The sequence below is a fragment of the Saccopteryx bilineata genome, chromosome 9, assembly GCF_036850765.1.
Source record: "Saccopteryx bilineata isolate mSacBil1 chromosome 9, mSacBil1_pri_phased_curated, whole genome shotgun sequence".
Taxonomy (NCBI): Eukaryota; Metazoa; Chordata; class Mammalia; order Chiroptera; family Emballonuridae; genus Saccopteryx; species Saccopteryx bilineata.
The window spans coordinates 19,472,571-19,499,162 of NC_089498.1; the positions used below are offsets into that span (position 1 = coordinate 19,472,571).

At 50.0% G+C, this 26,592-nt stretch overlaps 1 protein-coding gene across 2 annotated transcripts; it reads left to right on the forward strand.

Annotated features, from left to right (window-relative positions):
* The first annotated feature begins 95 nt into the window (after window positions 1–95).
* Window positions 96–26,592, forward strand: HAS3 (hyaluronan synthase 3). Of its 2 annotated transcripts, none has more exons than XM_066243185.1 (4): window positions 96–287; window positions 20,250–20,885; window positions 24,731–24,832; window positions 25,652–26,592. In XM_066243185.1, the coding sequence occupies exons 1-4, from the start codon at window positions 96–98 to the stop codon at window positions 26,573–26,575; spliced, it is 1,854 nt and encodes a 617-aa protein (XP_066099282.1). In that variant the 3' UTR covers window positions 26,576–26,592. The 2 variants fall into 2 exon arrangements, with proteins under 2 accessions (XP_066099282.1, XP_066099284.1); XM_066243187.1 differs by lacking the exon at window positions 96–287 and adding an exon at window positions 16,770–16,857.

Genomic DNA, 26,592 nt, shown 5'->3' on the forward strand with positions numbered 1-26,592 from the left:
AGCAGGTGGCCCCACAGCCTCTTTGATGCTGGTAATATGGCTGACCCTGCAGGTGGCTTTCTGTCTCTGGGCAAGGGGCATTTCAGAATAGGAATATGAAGTTGCAGGTAGTAGTAGGGGAAGGAAATTGTTATCGCAACATGCAAACTGGAATAAAATTGCCCTGGCTGGAAAGAAAAACAGGTCTGAATCTGGTCCCGTGCTGTCGAGGTGGAAAGCTATGGTGTCAAGGAAGATGTGCTCTCCAGAAAGAGAATCAGGCTGGTTGCATCTTCCAGAGAAGAAGGGTAAGCCCTGTGTTTCACTCCCTCTGCTGCTGTTTGCATAGAGTTGCCATGATTATAGGAGAAAAGAGCCGCAAACATCTCAGATGAGAGAGTTTACACCCTGCATTCAGTCCTCTCTGCTCCTTTAGAAAGTTGAACGCTTACTGGGTTAGTTACTAACTGTGCTGGAAAGTGCATTGCATATTGGTGAGCTGATGCCAGGTTCATAGAAATCATTTCAGATGTAGCACCGTGGTATCCCCTTTCTATATTTTTGCCACTGAATTTTGATTGTGGCTAGGAGACAAAAGGGAGACCCTGACTTTTCAAAAAGCCTTCCCTATTGTCAGTACCTTGACAAGGCTAACCCAGAGCTCCTTGATCAGTCCTCAGCTTTGGAGGGATCGGTACAGAATTTTAACACAGGATTTTATCCCCTCTCTCTGGGGTGACCAAAGCCAGGAGAACCAGAACACAATTTTCAAAAACTCTCAGATGGCTGACGGATCTACATACAAGCTCGCCTATTTGCCAGTTAACAACCGGATATTCTCTCTGGCCAGATTATAGACATGCTTCTTAGCTTAGAGCCTTTCTGGTGGTCATTCCTTTTAAGAAGTCAACTTATAGACAGGAATGACAAATTACCTTAGTGAGCAAAGAATTAGAACAAAGGCAGTGAGATGGTTTTTAAGGAGTATTTCCACTGAGCTAGGGTAGCTGCGTTAATTTTCATTCTGAATATCAAGGCTATCTAGAAAATCAGGATTGGGGCTTTCAAATTAGAGAAGCATCTTCTTCAGACCAGCTGGATATACACAAAAAAATTCTTGTTTCTTGACCTTCCTTTAACTAGACTCCATACAACCTATTTCACATAATCAAATTGAATATGTTAGATGATTGCTTTAACTTAACTTCATTTGCATTGAATGCATCCTGATTCTGAAGACATATCCTAATTGATCACCTTGCTGAGACTGAGAAACTCTGTAGTCTAAGAACATAGTCTCCTAGGAGATGCCTCATAAAGCATTCTAGTCCCTGCGTCTCCATATATAAATTGCCTCTTAATTTGACTTATTTGGCAAGTAGCAAAAAAGCATCTATCTGTCCTTTATTGGTGGATTCAATTTCAGAGAGACTTTTTCTACTTTGTTACCAAATTCAAGGGGAAGATACCTTAATGTAACCCTCCTAAACATGACCAAAATACTAAAAGTTTCCAAATTATTAAATAGTTCTTTCAAGTTTGTATATATAAAATCTACATCCATCTCTGGGAAAGAATACAAGAACTGAGAACGATAGAGTAATAAACACACACACACACACACACACACACACACAGAACTCCGGGGCAGATGTCAGGTAAAATGGTGACACTTCCCTGCACAGGCCTGTGGGGCATTTGGCTCTGTAAAATAACCACACACTCAGGCTTCCTCCACCTCTGCCCATCTTTTCTCCCTCTACGGACAGCTTCTTCCTGCCCCTCCTGTCCCCTCCCTCAGCTGTCCTGCTGAAGTTCTGGCCTCTCACCTTCAGTATTTTCTGCTGCCCAGACTCCCCTGGCTCACCCCTCCCCACCCCTCGCATTTCTGCTTGGCGCCTTCCCTCCTCCCCTTTCCCTCTCTGGTTTCTCCCTCCTCTTTCCAGGCTGCTGTCCACAGCTCCTGGGCCTACAGAGGATGGCACTGTGGCAGGGGACATGCAGGCGGACCAGAGCTGTGGCTGCAGCTGAACCCCAGGAGTTGTGCCCAAGCATTGACTGTTCGGGTTGGATTTCCTGGACCTTCCAGAGAGTTTCCCTTTCTGCTGTGTTGGTCCTCTTTCCTGGCACAAACCTGATCTTCTACAATCCTCTGTTGTTTAATCAGAAATCCCTTAACTTACAACTCACACTTTGTTCCTTGTCCTCTCTGCACACATATGACTTTCCGTATTTCCTAATATTCTTCTGCTTTCTTCACCTTCTTCACGGCTTCTTTCCACTCTGCCCACCCATCCACATGCAAGGGCCGAAGTGCCAGGGACTAGAGGGTAGGGGAGCAAATCATAGACAATTTATTAAGCACCTTCTGTGTTCCAGATGCTGCATCAGGGACACTACAAACACAGCTGTGACCAAAACAGACCAAACTCTTACCTTTGAGGGACCTTTCTTTGTGGTGGAAGGAGACAGATAATAAATAAGATAAATAGAATAGCCTGATCTGTGGTGGTGCAGTGGATAGAGCATCAACCTGGAACGCTGAGTCACTGGTTCGAAACCCTGGGCTTGCCTGGTCGAGGCACATACAGGAAGCAACTACTACGAGTTGATGTTTTCTGCTTCTCCCTCCTTTCTCTCTCACTCCTCTCTCTCTCAAATCAATAAAGAAAATCTGTTGTTGTTTTTTTTAAAAAGATAAATAGAATATACAGAAGGTCAAATGGTGTTAAAGACAGTAGAGAACAATAAAGTTGGGAAGGGGGTTGAGGAGAGTCTGGGGATGGGAGCTGTAAGTTTAGTAACCTGTGCAGAGAAGGCCTCAGGGAGAAGTTGGTATATGAGTGAAGATTGGAAGGAGGGAAGGAATGAGGATGAAGATATTTGGGAGAAGGGCATCCCAGGCAGTGGAACGGATGTGCAAAGGCCCAGGGGTGAGACTGTGTCTGGAGGTGTGTCCGGAGCAGAGTGAGTGAGAGGAAAGGGAAGAGATGAAGGGAGGGAGGTGATGTGCCAGTCACCCCAGGCCTTGTTAACTGCTCTGAGCCTGGGGGACGGCGACAGACCTAGTTCCACCTGAAGACCCTTCAGCTTATTTCTGGAAGGTGCTTTGAGGCCAAGATGATAAGTTCTGTAAAACAGGAACTACATATAAACAAAAGGAGTTGCATTCCCAGCCACGTTGTTTGTCTCAATAAAAATGAAGCCGTGAACCCCTATCCCTTTGTGCCACCCCCTCTCCTCTGGCAGCAGCAGTGTCTCCTCATTGGTCCAAGAAGAAAGAGAAAAGCGAATGTGTCGTGTGCCCTCAGTCTACCCCTGTGCCGCGACCCTGTCAGTGAGAGGGCGAGTGAGTGGGCACTGCCTGCCACCGGCCCGGGACTGTCACGCGCTTGCTGCAGTGGAGGGTGGCTGAGACACCTGGAAGTCCAGCAGTGGGTAGGAATGAACTGGGGGATGGATGATTCATCTGATCTGCAGAAACCGGATGCACTGCTGCAGTCCTTTTGCACAGAAATCCAAAATATCAGCCAGAATTTCAGCAGCCAGGGAGAGAGTCAGAAACAGGAGCTGAGCTCAGGGTGGGCTGTGAGAGGCAGCCACAGCTCCATGACCACGGGGGCTCTTCTCCCCTGCTCCTCTGTTCAGCAGACATGACCTCTGAGGGCCCAGCAGTGTCCTCCAGCCAGTGCTGCAGCCACAGGCACTGCAGTCACACGCAGCAGCCTCACTGCAGTGCGCAGCGCCCGCAACACCATGCACTCTGCTTGGAACCCAGAGGTGCTTGGGGGTTGGGAAGCTGTCTTCTTAGAATATTGGCTGCCGTCCTCCCCCCCCCCACCCCCTCCCCATGGTCCTGGCAGGGCCAGGGGCTCTGCTCAGCACGCCCTCACGTGCTGGCATGTGAAGCAGCCCTTCGCCATCAGTCCTCGATGGGGCTATGCCCACTAATTCGAAGGGGCCACCAGGAGGGCTCAGGGATTGCCCCCCACCCCCAGGCGCCCCTCTGCAGCCCATGTGGGGCATAGAGTGATCAATTGCTCTGTGTCTGCTTTAGTTTGGAAAGTCATTTTAATCCATAAGCTTGTCTGATTCTCACATCATAGGACAGGGAGGCAAGTTATTGTTATCCCCCTTTGGTGGGCTCTGGCCCCAAGTCTCCTGGGTCCAAGCCAGACTCTTTTGAACATCTGCTGAATATAACAGAGCCTCTCCCCACTAAATGGCTATAGAAGCAAGAGCCATTCAACAAGAGCCCAGGCTGGGAAGCACATTGGGGCTAATATATACATGGGAGTCCTGCCATTTGGGTCCCAGGATGCAGTCATTTCATTTCTGTGACGCATCCTGAGGCTGTCTGCCAAAGCCCCTGTGCCGGCCCCTACCCCCTGGGAGCACTGAGAAGTGGGGGCCCTCAGGTACGAGTGCCCTGGCACTTGTGTGTGTGTGTTTTCTGATACATATGTTTTATGAATGATAACAAATTTAATGTATATGTAACGAGAAAGAAAAATTCCTACAACCTCACCTTCACTCCTATCCAGAGATCTCCACTGACGGATTGGTGTCTACCCTCCAGAGCTTCCTTTCCCTTCACCCTTTCCCAAATGAATACTAACAAATATTACTGCTTTTAAAACCAAAAATGTGTTTTCTACCATAGTGTCCCAGCTGTTTTTCCTTAGTCGCACCCCTGAGAGACGCCGCAGGAGCCTGCAGACCCTACCTCTGTGACGGGGGCACGCCCTCCGCCATGCAGGTGAGGTGCAGTTGCTTTAGCATCTGTCTGGGTGGTCTGTAGAGTTGTTTCTAATTTCCAGTGATTCTTCAGTGGTTCTTAAACATAACTCTGTGTACCGAAGTGTTTCCATAGGATATAAATCCTAAGAGGTTGGAATGCTGGAGCAGAAAGCTATGAACATTTTAAATGTTAGTACCAAAATGTTCACCAAAAAGTCTATTCTGATCTTCATCCCCCATCCTCAGCTGACATGGCTTTGACACCCAGGAAGTGCAGGTTGGATTTTCACAGCAAAGTGTTAACAGCATCTTCTAACTAATTCAGGACTAGGAAATCTTCAGGGGCTGGAATTTTCTGTGCACCAAAACCGCCAATAGGAGCACAATAACGTGCTTCGCAAGTACATGCACCAGCAACAATATGCCAGCTACTCGTATTAGTTAGGGGCTTACAAGTGTTCACCCAGGAGAGAAACCCTGAGCCCCTGCAGCTCTGCAAAAAAGAACTGTCACCAGACTCTCAGCTCTAAGACTGTCCTGAGTTAATGTTAGGGTGTGTCATCTCCATGGGTGTAGAATGACAGTTCCCAAACCAGAGTCAGGACATAGGGTCTGAGGGCCCCTCAAAGTGTCTGTTTACCCTGTAAAACCCAAATGAATGATCGCAGTAGTTCTATAACCCTGTACATAATCAGCTAACACTGTAAAGAGGTTATTCTGCTCTTCTGTGCACTTGACATATATTAACCCACTAAATTCTCACACTGGGCCTGGGAGGCAAGTATTATTATTATCCCGTTTTACAGATGGGAAAACTAAGGCACATAAGAGGCTAATTACTTGCCCCAGATTACACGGCTAGTGAGAAGTAGCCAAACCAGTATTTGGACCCAGGCAGTCTGGCTCCCCAAGCTGGGCTTTTAACCACTGTGCTTTGCTGCTGCCCAATAGATACTATGTTTCCAAATTGTAAAAACTTAATATAAGTGATTCCCCTTGTTTGTTTAAATGGACCACTTATATCAAATTAAACTTGAGCCCTCATATACTCCAGAAAGTGTCCCTGAACATCAAAACCCAGACTCAGACACCAGAGGTTGTGTTTGCCCTTGTAGTTTACAGGGTAGCTGTAGATGAGATTTGCTTACATTCCCCAGCCCGCCTGCTTTTGTAAACTGCTTATTGAAGCCTTGTTCTTCTTTCCCAGGTGGCTAAGGTAGTCGAGGATTCCAGGAGCCATGGTGTGTGTGTGCATCATGGAAAATGTGGCACGCCTTCCCAGGAACTCCAATCAGAGCCCAGAAACGTCCCCTTTTGTTTTTGTTTGTTGTGGCTGTTGCTTTGTTTTATCCTTTCATCTCCTATAAGCAGTGTTTCAGTTCTCAGATTTCATTTTCAGAATGGTAACAACGGAAATTTAAACTGTTAATTTCTTGCACATCTACTTTAAGAGTTCTGTTCCATACCATTCTTTGAGAGAGAAAAATGAGACTGAATTAATGGCCCTCATTTCCAGAAGGGGAAAGCAAGGTCCAGAGAGGCAAGTTCTTTCAAATGAGATGAGAAAGAAAAGGGAGACGTGAGGGCACTTGAGCAGAGAAAGTTTCTCCTCTGTTTACTAGTTATTAATATTAATCAGCTAGCCAGCACCTAACTCCCTCACCGAGAGGGACTGGTGGAGGGTGAGAGTCGCTGATATCAGAAGCGGGCGAGCCCTGGCCGGTTGGCTCAGCGGTAGAGCGTCGGCCTAGCGTGCGGAGGACCCGGGTTCGATTCCCGGCCAGGGCACACAGGAGAAGCGCCCATTTGCTTCTCCACCCCTCCGCCGCGCCTTCCTCTTTGTCTCTCTCTTCCCCTCCCGCAGCCAAGGCTCCATTGGAGCAAAGATGGCCCGGGCGCTGGGGATGGCTCTGTGGCCTCTGCCTCAGGCGCTAGAGTGGCTCTGGTCGCAACATGGCGACACCCAGGAGGGTTGCAACATGGCGACGCCCAGGATGGGCAGAGCATCGCCCCCTGGTGGGCAGAGCGTCGCCCCCTGGTGGGCGTGCCGGGTGGATCCCGGTCGGGCGCATGCGGGAGTCTGTCTGACTGTCTCTCCCTGTTTCCAGCTTCAGAAAAAAAAAAAAAAAAAAAAAGAAGCGGGCGGTCTGCAGGGTGGTTTGGGAGCTGCAGGAGCACCCTGTACCCTGAAGAACCAGGAAGAGCTCCTGGGCCTTTAAGTGATTTATTAAATGATGTAAGATTTAATCTTCACTGTCTGCCTGAAGAACTGAAGCCCATTCAGAACAGTGCTAGGGGGCGGGGGCTTTCCTGATACACGGCCCAGGTCATCACACGCACAGGCAGCCAGGTGAGAGGAGAGTGAAGCCACCTGCTCCGCACTTCCAGAGTCTCTAGAACTTGAATGAGCTCCCACACCCTCACCTCCCCCACACACACCTTCACACGTACAACTTTTATTAGACCACATACTATTTTCAAAACTTCAAAACCTACGGTGACCATATTAATTCTAGGGAAGAGCCATCCTGCAATGAGGCTTTACTAAAAGAATGGTGGTGCTGATGAAGCTTCAAAGAGCTGGGCGTGGGTGAGTCCCGCACCACTCCCCAGAGAAACCGTGAGTATCAGTGTTGTTCAGAGACTGCAAAGCACGGGGCTCCAGCGTGTGGATATTTTTCCGTGGCCAAGGCCAGGACCATGGGAGAGAGATAGTCCTGGGGACCCCATGTCCCCAAAGATTGCAGCTCAGGCCCACTACCCTAACTCATCCTTGAGTAGGAAAACCCCAAAGTACTGAAGCTCTGTGTTCAGAAAATAAAAGCTAATCCAGGTCATTTGTGGCAGTTGTGTCCTCCCACTGAAAAGGGCTGGCTGGGTTTTCCCCAGTTCTACGGAAAAAGCAGGTAGCACCTTTGCCAACAAAAAGATGCTATCACTCCAGTTCCAGGTAGGTTGAAGAGCTCTGGGGACGGACCCCGCCTTTCTGGCTGGTCTGGCCTCTGTTTCACCCTGGCTCTCCCTTCTCACTTCCAGTTCCATCAGCATCCTTTCTCCTTTTCCTTTTTTCCTTCTGGCTTGATAGCTCATTGGTTCATTAAGTTTTTAAGGTCAGTTCATTGAAACAGGTGTGGCAGGCAAGGCGCTAGAGGAAGGTGGGTAGACGTACACTCCGGCTGGCTCTCTGCTGCGCACCTCCTGCCAGAAGAAATGTATTTCCAAGTCGCAGCTGAGGAGAATCCTCAGGATGTGTTCTGCATGCTGGATACATACTAGAATCACCTAGGGAATTTCAAAATAAACAAAACAACTCAAGCCTGGGGCTCACTCCCAGAGATCCTGACTAAACTGATTTGGAATAAGGTCCAGGCATTAGTGTTTTTTAAAGAGCTCCCCGGCTTTTTAAAATCTTATATGCAGCAGCCAGACATGAGAACCACTGTATTAGCTTACTTGGTGAGAAAAGAAGGTATGTGGGGGTGGGGTGGGTTCTAGCAAAAAAGTCTGATAGCAGGACATACTTTGGGGGGGGTCCCTCCCACAAAGGAGCTAATGGGAACTGCTCCTACCCTTGGCTCTTCTATAATCGCTTTTATGAAGGACCCAGCTTTGGACCTCCTCTGTGACAGTGACTAATGATGTCTTTAATCAAGAAAGAGGACATAAAGCAGAAGTGCCAGAACATTTAAGAATTGTCATTGATGTTATTGTAACAAGAGCCAAATGAATTTGGAACAAGTTTACCTTAAGCGATTTGTTCCCCTCCTGCTGATCTGGCGACCGGGATTGTGACTATAGACTGGGACTGTGTTCCATCAAGGCCTGGGAAAGTGTGCACTTGTGTGTTGAGCAAGTGGCTGGCGAGTTCTGTGCATGCGCAGGAGTGGATGTGCACACGGGTACTTGCAGAGAGGGTAGGTTTTCAACACCCAAAGCAAAGAACCTCTCCTGGAGCTCCCTTGGGCAGGAGCGCAGTGCTGTTGACATCATCATTCTTGGAATGCGTTTTTTCAGGAAAAGCATCCTTTCAGGGTACTCACAGAGCATGTGATTATGTGCACCTCCCTCCCTTACCCAGGATCACTGCAGGGGCTGCCACCAGCTGGGGTGCGCCAGGCTGGGGTGTGCCTGGTTCAGGGCTGTGTTCCCAGGAGGAAGGGGTCTTTTTTCTAATTCACTCAAAGGTGCTGGATGAGCTAGCATAGCTCTACATACTCCCCCCTTTTCTTTGAAATTCTTTCAAAGGAACAGTGGGAAGGATTGAAATAAAGCAAGGTACTCAAGTTTTGGCTACCACTAATCCTATATCCTGGCCTTCCCAACTTGATTGCTTTCTTTGTAGACCGAGGTTGCCAAACCCTTTTCACACGAATGCATCTATGATATAGGCTGTACCTTACCAGCCCCAACTTAGAAGGAAATACTGTGAACTCAATTCATATCATTTCAAAATATCTTTTTATTATAATATCATTATACATATTAATAGAAAATTTGGAGAACCCAGAGAAAAAGGCAAAAAATAAAAATAAAAATCCATTGTTCTACCACCCAAACAAATCTGATTTTATTATCTGAGTAAACTTCTCCCTTGCCTTTTAATTCATAGGATTTAAACAAAAACAAAGTAAATGTAGTCATTCACACATAATTTTATATCCTGCCTTGTTTATTTAATATTGCATTGTAAGTGTTTCTGCTTGTTTCTACACACTCGTGTCTTCCTTTTTATTGAATTTGTTGGGGAGACACTGATTAACAAAAATACAGGTTTCAAGTACACAATTTTACAACACATCATCTGTACACTGCATTTTGTGTTCACTGCCCCCCCCAGTCAAGTCTCCATCCCTATGTTCTCTCTTTCTAATTTAAAAAAAATTCATTTTAGAGAGGCGCGGGGGGTGGGGAGAAAGAGAAGGACAGGGGGAGAAGCAGGAAGCTTTGACTCCCATATGTGCCTTGACCAGGCAAGCCCAGGGTTTCCAACCAGCAACCTCAACCTCAGCATTCCAGGTTGATGCTTTATCCATTGTGCCACCACAGGTCAGGCCCCTACATTCTCTTTATGAACATATATATATGCTCTTTATACATATATATATATATATATTTTTTTTTTTTTTTTTTTTTTTAACAGGGACAGAGAGAGAGGGATAGACAGGGACAGACAGATAGGAAGGGAGAGAGATGAGAAGCATCAATTATCAGTTTTTCGTTGCGACACCTTAGTTGTTCATTGATTGCTTTCTCATATGTGCCTTGACCACGGACCTTCAGCAGATCGAGTAACCCCTTGCTCGAGCCAGCAACCTTGGGTCCAAGCTGGTGAGCTTTTGCTCAAACCAGATGAGCCCGCGCTCAAGCTGGCGACCTCGGGGTCTCGAACCTGGGTCCTCTGCATCCCAGTCCAATGCTCAGTCCACTGCGCCACCACCTGGTCAGGCTGAACATATATTTTCATTTTTATTTACTGATTAGAGAGAGACAGAAACATGAATTTGTTGTTCTACTTGTTCTTTTTTTTTTTTTTTTTTTTAGCAAGAGAGAGACAGACAGGAAGGGTGATGAGAAGCATCAACTCGTAGTTGCATCACTTTAGTTGTTCTTTTTTTTTTCCTAAGTGAGAGGAGAGGAGATAGACTCCCACATGCGTCCCAACCAGGATCCACTTGGCAACCCCCGTCTGGAGCCAATGCTCTGCCCTTCTAGGATCATGCCCTCAACTGAGCTATTTTTAGCTCCAGAGGTGGAGGCTCCATGGAGCCATCCACAGCCTCCGGAGCTGATGTGCTCAAACTGATTGAGCTATGGCTGCGGGAGAAGAAGAGAGAGATAGGGAGAAGTAAATGGTCGACTTCTCCTGTGTGCCCTGACCGGGAATCAAACCTGGGACATCCACATGCCAGGCCAATGTTCTACCACTGAGCCAGCCGGCCAAGGCCTTTAGTTGTTCATTGATAGCTTCTCATATGTTCCTTGACTGGGGGACTCAAGCTGAGCCAGTGACTCCTGGCTTAAGCCAGGGATCTTGGGCTTCAAGCCAGTGAGCATGGGATCATGACTATAATCCCATGCTCAAGGTGGATGAGCCTATGCTTAAGCCAGTGACCTTTGGGGTTTTGAACCTGGGTCCTCAGTGTCCCAGGTTGATGCTCTTTCCACTGCGCTACCACCGGTCAGGCACTGGCTGATTCTTGTACGTGTCCTGACCAGGGATCAAAACTACAACCTTGGCATATTGGGATGATGTTCCAACCAACTGAGCTACCAGCCTAGGGTCATGAACATAATTTTTATTAGCTGAACACAACATTCCATGAAGACAGTAGATTATAGTTAAAAACTGCCCGCATTTCTTTTCTGCGTTCACCTAAAGGAGGGAGAGAAAGGAAAGATGGCCAGAAAGCTTTCTCTGTTCAGGATTCCAAGAAAAGCATCTCCAGGTCTGGTTTAATATTCATTTATCATTCTGATGTGCCCTCCTAACCCTGGCCTTCAAGCCAGCATAAGGACCTGACCCCTTAGTAGGGACTGATTGCTCTACTGCAGAGCTGAGACTCCTTAATTTGACATGAAATTGATTCTTCCATCCAAGGAGAGAGAGGGAGAGACTGGAGTTAAAATCTCACCATTATAACTGCAGGACAGAAAAGTCCTTACACCTGCTTCTTCAAACACAGCACCTAGAAATGGGACTGATTACAGAGTACTTGTCCGTAAGAGGGCAAAGTTATGAAAGGGCAACTTTGTTTGGTAGTAGATGCCTTGCTGTAGTCAAGGCACACACTTTCCACTTTGAATTATGTATTAACTAGTATTGCAGATTAAGCTGCCTTGAAGAGAGAGCCCTATTTAGTCAGCTGGGGACATAACCTGCTCCTCTTTGGAGGCCAGTTTAAGTTCACCTTCATGAGCTTTGAGAGGTTTTGATTGTAGTCAGCGCAGGGGAAGTTGATTGGATGGATGGATTAGGGGGAGACCTGGCTGCTTGGCTGCCATCCTCCATTCTGCTTTGCTTGGCTAGCATCTGTGGGCTGGATGCCATGGGGGAGCACTGAAGCATGAGGTCAGAGGGTGAGAAGGGGGGCAGCCTGAGAAGCTAGACTATCCCTCCTCCCCTGCCACGCCCAGTCACGCACTAAGAGACCAGCAGAGCAGAGCAGCACCTGGTTACTGGCAGGGTTTGTCCTGCAGCTTCAAGCACCAGTGATGACAAGACAGCTTGAACGACAGATTCCTATTGGTGCAAATTGATATTTGGACATTTCGTGAGTTTGGATTTGAAATTTAGTGGAAAGGTGAAATCTTTGTGAAAATGTGAGCTTTGGTTACCTCAAAAACCCTCCAAACTTATGAAAAAGGTCTTTTCAACCTTCCAAACCGTAGAAGGTATTCCTCCACCTCTACTCTCACTTGTGCCCAAGATAGTGACACTGCCTGCCCCCACCTCCTCTTCCTGAAGGCAGCACAAGCAATCTCATTGCAGTCCCATCTCAGCCCTCTGCTGTGGTTCATCTGTCTCCTAACAGGTCTCCTACACTCCATTCCTGGTCCTTAATGCAAAATACCACTGGCTCAGCCATCCCTAAGTAATACTTTCTATTACTACCTTGCTCAGACGTCTTCAGTAGTTCTCAATCATCTACCCAATAAGATCCAAAATACTGCCCTGGCCAGATAGCTCGATTGGTTAGAGCATCCATCGTCCCAAAATACAGAGGTTGCTGGTTTGATTCCCAGTTAGGGCACATACAGGAATGGCTCCTGTCTTTTCTCTCTTTTTCTCTCTCTCCCCTTCTCCCTTCCTCTTTTGCTGAAATCAATAAATTAAAAAAAAATTTTTTTTAATCCAAACTACTTATTTGGTCATTCATGATCTTCCAGAATCTGTCTCTAGCATCTTCCTCAGCAGCTAGACTTTCTCTCGGGCATTTCCTATATAACAGGCACTGTTCAAGTTCTTTAATGTAAGTTTCTCATTTGATCCAGGCCTCTCTTTACGGCCCTTCAAACACACCTCACCCATTCCTCTACCTGCTCCCGTTCTTCAGTGATTTTTCCCAACTAGAATGCTCTTACCTTCCTACACAGCCAGCTCATTCTGTTTACAGAAATCTCTTCCTAAAATCCTCAAACTCTTTTGGTTCTATTCTCTCATCAACATTTAATTATAAACTGCCTTGTATGGGGATTTAGTTTTTCAAGTATAATTTGTCTTCAGAATGGATGACCATCTAGATCAGTGGTCCCCAACCCCCGGGCCGCAGACTGGTACCGGTCCGTGGGCCATTTGGTACCGGTCCGCAGAGAAAGAATAAATAACTTACATGATTTCCGTTTTATTTATATTTAAGTCTGAACGATGTTTTATTTTTTAAAAATGACCAGATTCCCTCTGTTACATCCGTCTAAGACTCACTCTTGATGCTTGTCTCGGTCACGTGATACATTTATCCGTCCCAATCTAAAGGCCTGTCCGTGAAAATATTTTCTGACATTAAACCAGTCCGTGGCCCAAAAAAAGGTTGGGGACCATGAGCTAGATGGCAGGGACAAGCCTGAAACTTCCCAGTGTCAAAGTGCCATTCTCTGCTCAGAGCAGGTCTTCAGAGTTTGTTAAATGAATGTTGAAATAAAGCACAAATGTGCTACAACTGAGCTGAATAGGGAGGCTTATCCTCTGGAGCCCGAGTAAAAAACCAATTCACAACATCTGAATTCACATTTTTAAGTGACTGGGCACGAAATTAGTCTCTTTCTAAATCCCCCATGGTAAGCAGAGATAAAGTTGAATTTTATTGTATCAGCTCCTTAAAGCTTCCCCTACCCAGCTCCTCCTGAAGAGATGTATGTAAATAGGGCACTGAAAACTGGATGTTAATTACAAACCCTTCCTGGCATAGCCTGGCCACAAAGGTAGACGCTTCTAGCTGCCTGATAACACCAGGTCTCTGGCCCTGCAAATCAGAAAAAAGATAATTTACTCCCTCAGGCAATCTAGTTGGTCTGGGCAGAGCGTTTTCTCATGGTGTTGCAACTGGACCCATTGTTCATGTACGATGTTAATTGTGCTCTAGCAGCCCACCACCTGTACAACTCCCTGGAGCCAGCTGAGTGAGATAGCCAGCTGATAGAGATGGAGCCTTCGAAATTAACAGGAGGTGATCCTGGAACAGCCCCAGGCACTGGAGAAGTCCTGTTGCTGTTGCCCCAAGGGTAAATAGGAACTTTCGAAACTGGCTGCTCTATTCCTTATGCTTCTAAACAGGTCACTTACAAGCAGCCAGTTGGTTGGTGATGACTCAGACACACTTTTGCCTGGCCTGTGGAGTATATATTTTTGACATTGGAATTAGCTTCTCAGACTTAAAAAGTAGGAGATTTTACGTAGAAATATGGGTTTCTGGCCTCTCTTGACAACAGAATACCTGGGTATGCTGGGCCCTCCCTCTCGTGGGGACATCTCCTTTAAGTGGACTTATTCACTGCCTAGTAGGCTGAGGCACTCATTTTGTCTCTGCCTAGTCCCTACTTGTTTTCCCTAATCTAAAATATTACAGATTGAAAATCTGGGTGGGAAGTAGGGTTAGATAGCTAATTTCTGGCAACTGCAGGCTCTGTGATGCCCCTGGATATGGAGGAGGTGGCCCAGGGTTCTGAAAGACCATAATGTAGGCCCTGGCCAGTTGGCTCAGTGACAGAGCGTCGGCCTGGCGTGCAGAAGTCCCAGGTTCGATTCCCGGCCAGGACACACAGGAGAAGTGCCCATCTGCTTCTCCACCCCTCCCCCTCTCCTTCCTCTCTGTCTCTCTCTTCCCCTCCCGCAGTGAGGCTCCAATGGAGCAAAAGATGGCCGGGGCGCTGGGGATGGCTCTGTGGCCTCTGCCCTAGGGGCTAGAGTGGCTCTGGTTGCCACAGAGCGATGCCCCCCCCCCCGGATGGGCTGAGCATCGCCCCCTGGTGGTCATGCCGGGTGGATCCCTGTCAGGCCCATGCGGGAGTCTGTCTGACTGCCTCCCCGTTTCCAGCTTCAGAAAAAAAAAAAAAAGACCATAATGTAGTCAAGACAAGAGATTTGTCACCAACACTGATCTCTGAAATTCCTGTCACATCTGGAGGGACGGGCATGTAGAATACACAGCAGATGCCATTTACTGAGCATTCCTCTCAGCCAGTCTCTTCAGTCCTGGTCATAACCTATCTGTGAAGTAGATACTCAGTCCCATGAGGTTACTGTCACACAGCTGGTGGCAGAACTGGCTGTCTGCTTCCAGAAGTCTCCTCTTAACTAAGGGCTTTTCTCTCTCCCTGTGCATTTTTAGGGTCAGTCTTACATTCAAAACACATTGCCATTGTGGATTTAATACTAGTTTTAGGAAGCACATAATAAAGTATGTTTAAATGATGTATCACATCATTTTCTTCTCAAGCAAAAGCATAAAATGATTTGATATTTGTAAGCAGGGGGTGAGTGGAGTAGGTGTGCTGGGGTCTTTGCCTGCCTGACCCAGAGAGAGTGCTGTTGGGCAGGCAAGTAAGTTCCCTGAGCCCCTAAGACTTCTGCAGAAGCAGATTGATTGTAGACTGCAACTCAGGTTCCAGGTGTGCTTGAAGGACATGTAAATTTGCTTTTTTACTAGTCTTTTTCTTTGTTTGTTTTGTTTTTTTGAGAGACAGGAAGGGAGATGAGAAGCCTCAACTTGTAGCTGTGTCATTTAGTTGTTCATTGCTTCTCATACGTGCCTTCAGGGGGGTTCAGGCCAAGCCAGTGACCCCTTTCTCAAGCCTGGGACCTTGGAATCATATTGGTGATCCTGCACTCAAGCCAGTGACCTAAGGGCTTCGAACCTAGGACCCCAGCATCCCAGGTAGATGCTCGATCCACTGTGCCACCATTCAGGCTACTAGTCTTTAATTATAAGTTCTCTTCAAGTTTTTCCAAAATTGAGAAACTCAGTGTGGCCCTGGTTGGGTAGCTCAATTGGTTAGAGCGTCCTCCTCATACACCAAGGTTTCGGGTTCCATAAAGAATCAACCAATGAATGCATAAATAAGTGAAACAACAAATTGATGTTTCTCTCTCTTCCTCTGTAAAATCAGTTAATAAAAACTTTTTTTTTTTTAATAAAAGAGAAACTGAGTGTGTTCAGCTGGCTCTAAACTTCCTTTCCCTGCTAACTACTACGCACTTCATTCAAGACTAGCACCAACTTTTTGGGACCTGGAAAACACCACCAATAAAGTCAGTTGGGAATTTAAGAGGTCATGGATGTCGGGAATAAAGGTGTAAAACAGGGAGGAGGAATTGGTTTTGGCTGGAACTTCCAAGGTTTTTTGCAAGACTAATTGCGGCTTTTGCAAACAACCTTAAATTCATCAGCGCCCCACTGCGGAATTCAACTCTAAGCTTGTCATAATTGTTAACACCTTCTTTGACCAGCCTTTTACACTTAACAATGTTGAGCGGCCCCTTCACCCCAGGAAGGTTCTGCTATCTTGGTTTTAGGGAGTACCCTGAACAGGGAACAGCCCGTTCGCGTGCAAAAGTCAGGGGAAGGTTTCTGTCGGCTTGCAGGGTGAGTAGATTTTCAGGTTTAGAAAGCTGGACGCGGGGGAGAGGTGACGGAGAGTAACAATTTTGGAAGGTCCCATAGGTTATACTAAAAGTTAACAACGCTTCAGGTTCTATGTTGAGCACAATGACCGCCTCCCTCTCCGCAGCTAGCTGAACCCGAGGCGATCCCGGAGGACCTTGGCCTTTGGTGGGGTTGGGGGAACCCAGTTTCCGAGGGCGCAGAGACTGCGAGTTTCTGCAAAACAGAGGAGCCGCGTCCACGCGGGACCCGGCATTCCGCTTAGCGCCGGCCCTCCGCGTGGAGCTCCCTTCGTCCAAGCCAGGAAGGGGTTCTCCCTCGCGGCCCTCGGGGGAGCCCTCCCACTCTTCCCAACTTTCCCGGCCCCAGGGCCGGAGGAGGGCGCCTCTCCCGGCGGGGACGCGCTCGGTACTTAAAGGCGTCTCGGCGGGGCCGGCTCTAGTCAGTCGGAGCGCGCGGCGGCGGCGGTCAGGAGCGGGAGGAGGGGCATGGAGCCGCCGAGGGCCTGCTGAGCACCGGAGCGCGGGCAGCGGGCGGCACGGTGAGCGCGGGCCCGGCTGGCCGCTTCGGAGGGGCGGGCAGCACTGGGGCTACTCAGAGGATGCGGACGCGCCGGGCTCCAGGGGTGCACCGAGGACTCCAACCGGCTCCCCCGGATATGCGGGTGCCTCGTCCAGCGCCGGGAGGCGGGCTAAGGGCTGCGACATCTCCAGGCTTCCTGGCGGCGGGTCCTGCAGCCCCCTCCCCACTGACCCCTCCTCCCTTTCTTCCTCCGTCCTCTCCTCCTCCAGTCTCTCCTCCCTTCCTCCCTTGCGGCTCCTGTTTTGTGAATGGATTGGAGAAGGACCACGGTGCGGGGCACGAGGCTGGCTGGAGTCTCTCCCTCCCCCACGCCCGCCCGTGGGTTCGCACCTGTCCTGGCAGGCACCAAGATGCGTGACGCCCGCATTCCTGCGGGTCAGCAGGGCCACGGCCGCACGTATCTGCGGGCCTGAGCTCCCCATCTCTTGCCAGCTCGGAGGGGCCGGGAGGAAAGAACCCCCGCCCCGCGCACAAGTTTCCATCCCGCCGCGTGTGGGCCCCGCAGCAGGGCACACCTGTCAGCTGGAGAGGCTGCAGACTGGGTAGCCCCGCAAAGTTTCGGGGGTAGACTGGCGGTGTGCGTCCTTGGTTGGAGATTTTCACCTGCCATCGGCCCCGGGAGGTGGTGAGGGGTTCGGTCTTAGGGATCGTTCCTAACCCATTGCCCTTGAAGCTGGGTGCGCATTAGCTTAGGGGGCCGAGCTCCCGTGAATCCTTTCTGAGCGAAGAGGGTAGGGGTGGTGCGGGGGCGAGAGGCGGTCTAGCCTCCCCTTGGCTGGCTTGGGGTGACACGGCCCCCCATCTGGGCAGGGGCACCTTAGCCAGAGCCCACACCGGCGCCTGATTGTTCGTGAGGTCACCGGCTACACAGTGTAGCCGCTACAGGATCTTCTTGGTCTTCGGAAGGGTAGGGGGTGCCGGGGTAGTGCCTTCAATTCCTGTGCCGGGTGTGGGGTCCCACCCGGGAAAGGAGGGAGCTGACGACACCGGGGATGTCGCCTTTGTCTGCAGGCACACTTTGTCAAGGTAGCTGGGGTTCCGGGGAGATGAGTCGGGCCTGGTCCGACTGATTCCTCGGGTTTTCCGTTCTTTCCCGTTTGGGTCGTGGGAAACCGGCACGTGGGTGTGGCCAGCGGCGCTTTCACCTGAAAGCGAGGCTCAGGCGGGGGTTAGAAGCGTGGCGAGTGCCTTCCCGGCTGCATTAACCTGGCGGGCACCGCCTCCAGCACTGCGCTGAGGCGGGGCTCCAGCGCCTGGCAGGTTGCTGGGCTGGCCTCGGAGCCCTCTGCCCTTTCCCAGATCGCAGGCGGCCGCAGTGCTCGCAGCGCCCCCTCTGCATGTAAGCTCTAAAGGGGGACGCGAGGCGCTCCTGGGTCGTGGGTGCAGTGTCTCCGGGCCCCTGGGCCACAGGCGCGTGCTAGGAGGGGGTGGGATGGGGATCAGTGAAGGCAAGGAGTCCTGCAGAGGAAGCACGCGGCAGGCTCCCGGGGACGGTGGGGCAGAGCGCCCGGAGGCCGCGCTTCCCGGAGAGGCGAAGCTGCCAACAGCACTTTCCGGACTGAAGCTCCTGGAATGGTGCTGGTGCCTGAACCACAGTCTGATTTAGGCAGTGACTGCGTGTTCCCCTGGCAAGAAGGTGTGTTTGTATAGGGGTGGGGCTCAGGGGACGTTTCAGTAAGACCTCGAGTTGGAGCAAGCTTGGAAGTGAGACCTCATTGTCTAGGATGGGTGGTGGTGGTAATGGGATTCTCTAGATCAGACATTCCCCTCTCTGCAGTCAGCCTTTCCACTTGGGTAGTAGTCTTTCATGGCTGGAAGTGCTTCCATTTTTAGGGAAATTATGTACCTGACACCTATGGAGCAAGAAACCATTAGGGCCCCAGTTGGGGGGGGGGTACCTAGTCTCAGAGAACTTGGACAAGGTCAGGCAGCTAGGAGGTGGTAGAGCCCCATTTTAAGCACAAGTCTTCTGGTGTCTGTCTAGTCCTAGGCTGTTTTCACTAAAGCACAGCTGTTTCCAACATTACAGATGCTAGGAGCCCCGACTGTTGCAAATGAAATCTGGCAGCATGTGTATAGCAGTGGCGAGGGGACAAGCAGAGAGCTTCAATAAGGGCACTAGGACCAAGTCGATGGGACTTCCCAGGAAGCCACCCTCCCCAGGCAGCTGCAGTGCTGCTGCAGTTCCCCTTCGGTGCCTGCTGAGAGCTGGGCTTCCAGGAGAGCTGTCCGCACCCCAGCTTTCATTTCCCCTCCGTTCCCTTGTCTGCCTTTCCCAGTTGCTTTCCCTTTCTTTCCTGACTCTCAAGGAAATGAGAAAAAGATGAGAAAGCAGAGAACACAGGGAAACTTTCTTACTGATTTTGTTCTTTTGAGAAGGGGAAGCTGTTTCTTCTTCTTTTCCCTTGGCACCTCTTTATGTTTCCTGTAGTTTCTCCCTTCTTCACGGGCCTCCCCGGTGGCTGTGCTTTACTAGCACAGTCCCCTCCCAGAGTGCAGCCCCCCTGGGCACAGCGCAGGTGAAGCTCTCAGGCACTGGCTGCCTCCTTGTCCCTCTTCCTCCCTTCTCCCTTGTGTGCTCAGATGTGCATCAGGCTCATCCTTACTGAGCTTGCCTTTAAGAGTTTTGGGTTGGCCTAGCTGGTTTGCTTGGTCAGTTAGTCCTGAAACACCAAGGTTGTGGGTTTGATCCCAATACATGGCACATACGGGAAGTGACCACGAATGCACAACTAGAAAAACAAACTGAATTTTTCTTTCCTTCTCTCTCTCACTCTCCCCCTCCTCTGTGTAAAACAATCAATAAAAATTTTTAAAGATTTCATTCATTGATTTTAGAGAAAGGAGAGAGAGAAAGGGGTGGGGAGGAGCAGGAAGCATAAACTCATAACAGTTGCTTTTCCTATGTGGCCTGAACAGGCAAACCCAGGGCTTCGTACCAGCACCCTGCACCACCTCAGGCCAGGCTAAATTTAAAAAAAAGTTTTGGGTCAGGCAGATCCCAGTCCTGCCATCCCCCAGCTAAGTATCGCGTAATTTTCTCCAGCTTTGGTTTGTCTAACGATAAATGCTTTAAGTGCTGTACATGTGTAACCCATTTAACCCTCAAAGAGGATGCAGTCCACATTTTACGTGAATTAATATAGTCACACAGGTAGGTGTCAGGGCTGGGATTTGAATCTGACTAGTCTGGCTTCTAAGGCCATAGTCTCGGTCATGCTCAGTAGTGGAAATAGTTATTAGTGGACCATTTCCCAATCTGGGCCAGGCCCAGAGAAAATGCCTCCACTCACCCTGACTGGAGACACTGCCTCCTGCCTGACGCCCACATCCCCCGCCCTCTCCCGCCAGATGCCGGTGCAGCTGACGACAGCCCTGCGTGTGGTGGGCACCAGCCTTTTTGCCCTGGCAGTGCTGGGTGGCATCCTGGCAGCTTACGTGACAGGCTACCAGTTCATCCACACAGAAAAGCACTACCTGTCCTTTGGCCTGTACGGTGCCATCCTGGGCTTGCATCTGCTCATCCAGAGCCTGTTTGCCTTCCTGGAGCACCGGCACATGAGGCAGGCAGGCCGGCCACTGAAGCTGCCCACCCCACCCCGCCACTCAGTGGCCCTGTGCATCGCTGCATATCAGGAGGACCCTGACTACTTGCGCAAGTGTCTGCGCTCAGCCCAGCGCATCGCCTTCCCCAACCTCAAGGTGGTCATGGTGGTGGACGGCAATCGCCAAGAGGATGCCTACATGCTAGATATCTTTCACGAGGTGCTGGGCGGCACTGACCAAGCCAGCTTCTTTGTGTGGCGCAGCAACTTCCACGAGGCGGGTGAGGGCGAGACGGAGGCCAGCCTGCAGGAGGGCATGGACCGTGTGCGGGACGTGGTGCAGACCAGCACCTTCTCGTGCATCATGCAGAAGTGGGGAGGCAAGCGAGAGGTCATGTACACAGCCTTCAAGGCCCTCGGTGATTCAGTGGACTACATTCAGGTAAGGGTCCTTCTCTACGTGTGTGTGGATGTGTGGATGTGTCCAGCCAGCTGGGCATACCCTCTCCTCCAGGAGTTTTAGGTCCAATCTAGATCCTTTGTGTCGTGCACATCCCTCCTCTGCACTTAAGAAGGCAACAGGCATAATGGCTCTGAACAGCAGTCCTGGGGTCAAAAAGACCTGGGACGGAATCCTGGTTCTGCTGTTATTTAACTCTGTGACTTCTGTCCTAATAATAATGATAGCTAGCAGATGTATAGCATTTACTTCGCTGTTGTAAGCTCTTCCTACATGTTAACTCTTTTACTATTCCTAATACTTGAGGATAAGTACTATTATTATCTCCACTCATAGAAGGTGAACCACACAGAGAGGCTAAGTAACTTGCCTCATATCACTCAGCAGCATGATCCAGAGCCAGGATTTGAGCCCAGGGAGACTGTCTCGCATCTGCTCTCATTCACTGTGCAATACTGCCTCACCATTAGCAACATGGGGCTGAGCCTCTTCATAAAGAAGTGTGGTGAAGAGCAAGACATATGCTTGAAACCTCTCAGATGTTGTTTTAGTTATGGACCAAAAAGTCCTACTCTTCCCAGTGTCAAATTTGTGACTGTAATGTGGAGGGAAAAACTGCAAATTATCCCAGTTTGACTGCAGCAATTGTGGCAGGGCAAGAACCATGACAGACCCTGCCTTGCTTCCAGTAAAGGGCTCACTGACACCAGTTTTAAAATAACAAAATCTAAAGAGAACTGATTAGAGCTTCATGCATTTCAGTACCAAGTAGAAACTGATCCCCAGGACCCCAGGTTTCTGGTCCAGCATACATGCTGTCCATTCCCATTTCTGCCCTTCTCAGTACTTGCTGGAGGGTTCTGCCCACTGCCTAAATGAGTAATAGCTGTCATGGCAGCCCACCTGTATACTAACTCAGTCTTTCTGACAGCATGTTATGTACTCCAATATTTAAATTTTCTATATTGAACCCACCTAAAATTAACTTGCCACAGGCAGTTCTTGATTCTGTAGTTCACCTAGGGTCCAAGGGCCTTTGAAACTTTTCTGGGGACTCAGAAGGCTTAGCAAAAGCCCTTGAGTCTTTTTTTTTTTTTTTTTTTGTATTTTTCTGAAGCTGGAAACGGGGAGAGACAGTCAGACTCCTGCATGCGCCCGACCGGGATCCACCCAGCACACCCACCAGGGGCGATGCTCTGCCCACCAGGGGGCGATGCTCTGCCGTAACCAGAGCCTCTAGCGCCTGGGGCAGAGGCCAAGGAGCCATCCCCAGCGCCCAGGCCATCTTTGCTCCAATGGAGCCTTGGCTGCGGGAGGGGAAGAGAGAGACAGAGAGGAAGGAAGGGGGGGGTGGAGAAGAAAATGGGCGCTTCTCCTATGTGCCCTGGCCGGGAATCGAACCCCGGTCCCCCGCACACCAGGCCAACGCTCTACCGCTGAGCCAACTGGCCAGGGCCAAAAGCCCTTGAGTCTTGGCACATGCTCAAGCCACAGTGACTTTGTCATTCACACCCTTGAAGCACAGGAGTCACCCAAACCTGCTCTACTAACCATCTTCCTTCCCTGACCATTGCCTGTGTGTTCTGGTACATTAGCAGCTATGTACCAGAGCTCACATACCTGAGCGAACCTTGCTCCTTAAGGCTCTGGGATCACTACTGCCTAGGGCAGCCCTGGAGGAGCTCAGCCCGTCTTCCAACAGCCTTGCAGAGGGTGTGTCTTTCCCTCTGTGGGAGATAACCCTGCCCCAGGCAGTGGAGAAACCCAGGCAGCCAAGAACTCGAACTTTTCCCTAACTCTGCTCACCTAGAAAGACCTTCCTGGAGTGAAGGAAGGAAGCTAAGCTCTTAAAGAATGGGTTAGGGTCAGGGCAGAAAGCCATGAGACCAGCAGCACTGGGAAGCTTGATTTGTAAGCTGAGGAGGCTCCTTGGGACCTTCTCAGCTTGGGCCAGAATGTAAGACTGTCAGTGGAAAGAGCAGCTGTAGTGCTCTGCCTGGTTCCCCCTCAGCCTTCTGCTGTTTGTCTCTGGTCACCGTCTTCCAACATGGAGAGAAAGCTGGGTAGGCTGGAGTGTGGGGGCCGCCCCAGCCCCTCCTTACAGGCTAATGGCTTTCACCCAGCACCTTCAGTAAAAGTATTTGGGGCTTCTGCAGAACAGGGTTTGGGCTCCTCTGTTCTTTGCTCCATCAGAGGTCAGGAAACCAATTCCCCTGTCCAATAGTTATGTGGGTTTTTTGTACCATCTCAGTAATTTTGTTGAAAACAGATGAGTCAGCCACCATGGTAAATGTTCATAGCCCAGATTCAACTAATAACGGGGCTACCTGTTAGAATCAGACCTTGAGCCTCTCTAGGAAAGGAAGGCAGCTGGACAGGATTTGATCCAGGTTTTGGAGGCAGCTGCTGCCAAAGCCCCCATGCCCACCCGGAGTATGATCCAGGCAAGAGCAGCCCCTGGCCCTCCTACTGTTCTGGGACCTGAGACTCAGCCAAGGGAGTATCAAAGGGCTGGCAGCCATGTTAGCTTAGTGGGGGACAGGGGGCTGTGACTGGGTAGGTATGTTTTCCAGTTGGGCTGTAGATCATCCAAGAGGCCAGAGGCTGAAACAGGGAAGACCCTGTTGTTAAAAATCCTATGGGGGGAGGCCCTGGCTGGTTGGCTCAGTGGTAGAGCGTCGGCCTGGCGTGCAGAAGTCCCGGGTTCGATTCCCGGCCAGGGCACACAGGAGAAGCGCCCATCTGCTTCTCCACCCCTCCCCCTCTCCTTCCTCTCTGTCTCTCTCTTCCGCTCCCACAGCGAGGCTCCATTGGAGCAAAGATGGCCCCAGGCGCTAGAGTGGCTCTGGTCTCAACAGAGCGACACCCCGGAGAGGCAGAGCATTGCCCCCTGGTGGGCAGAGCGTCGCCCCCTGGTGGGCGTGCCGGGTGGATCCTGGTCGGGCGCATGCGGGAGTCTGTCTGACTGTCTCTCCCTGTTTCCAGCTTCAGGAAAAAAAAAAAATCCTATGGGATAGTTTTGGGCAGTAGCCTCTGGCAAGAGCTTGGCGTTCTGAGGAGTGTCTGCTGGCCCTGGTCTAGGCACTGTGCCTATCATCTGATTTAAAAAAAAAGAAAAAATTGCCTGACCTGTGGTGGTGCAGTGGATAAAGCATCGACCTGAAAATGCTGAGGTCGCCAGTTTGAAACCCTGGGCTTGCCTGGTCAAGGCACATATAGGAGTTGATGCTTCCAGCTTCTCCCCCCCTTCTCTCTCTCTGTCTTCTCTCTCTCTCTCTCTCTCTCTCTCTCTCTCTCTCTCTCCCTCTCCTCTCTAAAATGAATTAAAAAAAAAAAAGCACCTCTTACCTAAGAGTGTGCCTTATAAAATTAAAAAAAATAAAATAAAAAATAAAAAGAAAAAATTACTTAGAGAGAGAGAGGAAGGGATAAAGACAGGAACACTGGCCTGTTCTTGTATGTGCCCTGACCAGAGCCCCTATCATCTGATTTCAATGTTCTTTCTTTCTTCCGAAGGACCCAGAGAAACATTTTAAGATCGTTTCTTAGGAGCATGGCTTCATGGAGTTTGAAGTCTTGTCCAGTACTAAACATTTCTCCCTTTCCAGGTCTGGCACTGGCAGACTCCTGGGTTTCTCTCAGCCTAGGGGCGTCAAGCCTGGTGTCTCTCCTTTTCCTTAATTTCTTTGGCTACTTGTCTCACCCCTTCCATTTGGCATAGATCTCTTAGCCAGTGGCTGGAAGTGAACCATATGAAAGGGGGTTATGTGCCTCAGGCCCTAAGTGGCCCGAGGTCAAAGTGGGCTGACAGTCCATTTCCTCTGCAGGTGTGTGACTCTGACACTGTTCTGGATCCAGCATGCACCATTGAGATGCTTCGAGTCCTGGAGGAGGACCCCCAAGTAGGGGGAGTTGGGGGAGATGTCCAAGTAAGAAGTAACCAAGGATTCCTGGGGGTGGGGTCAGGACCTGTTCTGCTTTCTAATCCAATCGGATATGTTTGGAAAATGGGCATCTTGACTTCCTAGTGGTTTTTTCTGGGGGTGGTGGTGGTGGTGAGGGGAATTGTTCCTCCTTAACAGCTCAAGGGCTCACTTGCTACTCAACTCCTTCCTGCTCTTTTTCAAACGGGGGGGGGGGGGGATTACTTAGCAGGTATATAGAGAGCCTATGCTCCCAGGAGGGCACAGAATCCTGAGGCCTTTAATCCTGAAGGGTACTTCCTTTTTGGCTGGTGGCACAGCAGGCACCTCCAAAATTAGACCCTTGAGAAACCCTTGCTCTTAGGTAAGTGGCTCTGAAGAGCTCGAGGTAGTATGGTCAGGATAAGGGGCAATCTCTCCTTCCAGAGGGTACTGTAGGCAACATGCCGGGTCTTCCCAGGAAGCTTTTAAACTGAAGGGTCAGGACAGGCAGCAGGGTGTTGCTTCTTTACATCTTTCACAAGGCTTTCTGTCTGCCACAGGCTGCCTCCTGAGACTGAAGGTGGCTTTGACTGCTGGAGTCACTGCACTAGGACAATCTGTGCAGAGGACAGTGGAAAGTTGGGGCTAGTGCTGGGGAGAGTGGGTGAGGTTGGCTCCCCTGAGCCTCCCGTTTCCCAGCTCTGGCTGGGCTAGGACTGGTGGCCAGGAATTTGAGCGATAGGCTACAGAACTCAGGGTAGGGAGGCTTCATGATCTCGGGTGTCTGTCTACTGGGGCTCATGTCTCAGGTGAAGAGGCCCAGTGTCTATGGTTCCCTTACAGATCCTCAACAAGTATGATTCATGGATCTCCTTCCTGAGCAGTGTGCGGTACTGGATGGCCTTCAACGTGGAGCGGGCCTGCCAGTCCTACTTTGGCTGTGTGCAGTGTATTAGCGGGCCATTGGGCATGTACCGCAACAGCCTCCTCCAGCAGTTCTTGGAAGATTGGTACCATCAGAAGTTCCTAGGCAGCAAGTGCAGCTTTGGGGATGACCGGCACCTCACCAACCGCGTCCTGAGCCTTGGCTACAGGACTAAATACACAGCACGCTCCAAGTGCCTGACAGAAACTCCCACCAAGTACCTCCGGTGGCTCAACCAGCAGACCCGCTGGAGCAAGTCTTACTTCCGGGAGTGGCTCTACAACTCTCTGTGGTTCCATAAGCACCACCTCTGGATGACCTACGAATCAGTGGTCACGGGTTTCTTCCCCTTCTTCCTCATTGCCACAGTCATACAGCTTTTCTACCGTGGCCGCATCTGGAACATTCTCCTCTTTCTGCTGACGGTGCAGCTGGTGGGCATTATCAAGGCCACCTATGCCTGCTTCCTTCGGGGCAATGCAGAGATGATCTTCATGTCCCTCTACTCCCTTCTCTATATGTCCAGTCTCCTGCCAGCCAAGATCTTTGCCATTGCTACCATCAACAAGTCTGGCTGGGGTACCTCTGGCCGAAAAACCATTGTGGTCAACTTCATTGGCCTCATCCCTGTGTCCATCTGGGTAGCAGTCCTTCTGGGAGGACTGGCGTACACAGCTTATTGCCAGGATCTGTTCAGTGAGACGGAGCTAGCCTTCCTAGTGTCTGGGGCTATTCTGTATGGCTGTTACTGGGTGGCCCTCCTCATGTTGTATCTGGCCATCATTGCCCGGCGATGTGGGAAGAAGCCAGAGCAGTACAGCTTGGCTTTTGCTGAGGTGTGACATAACCCTCAAGCAGA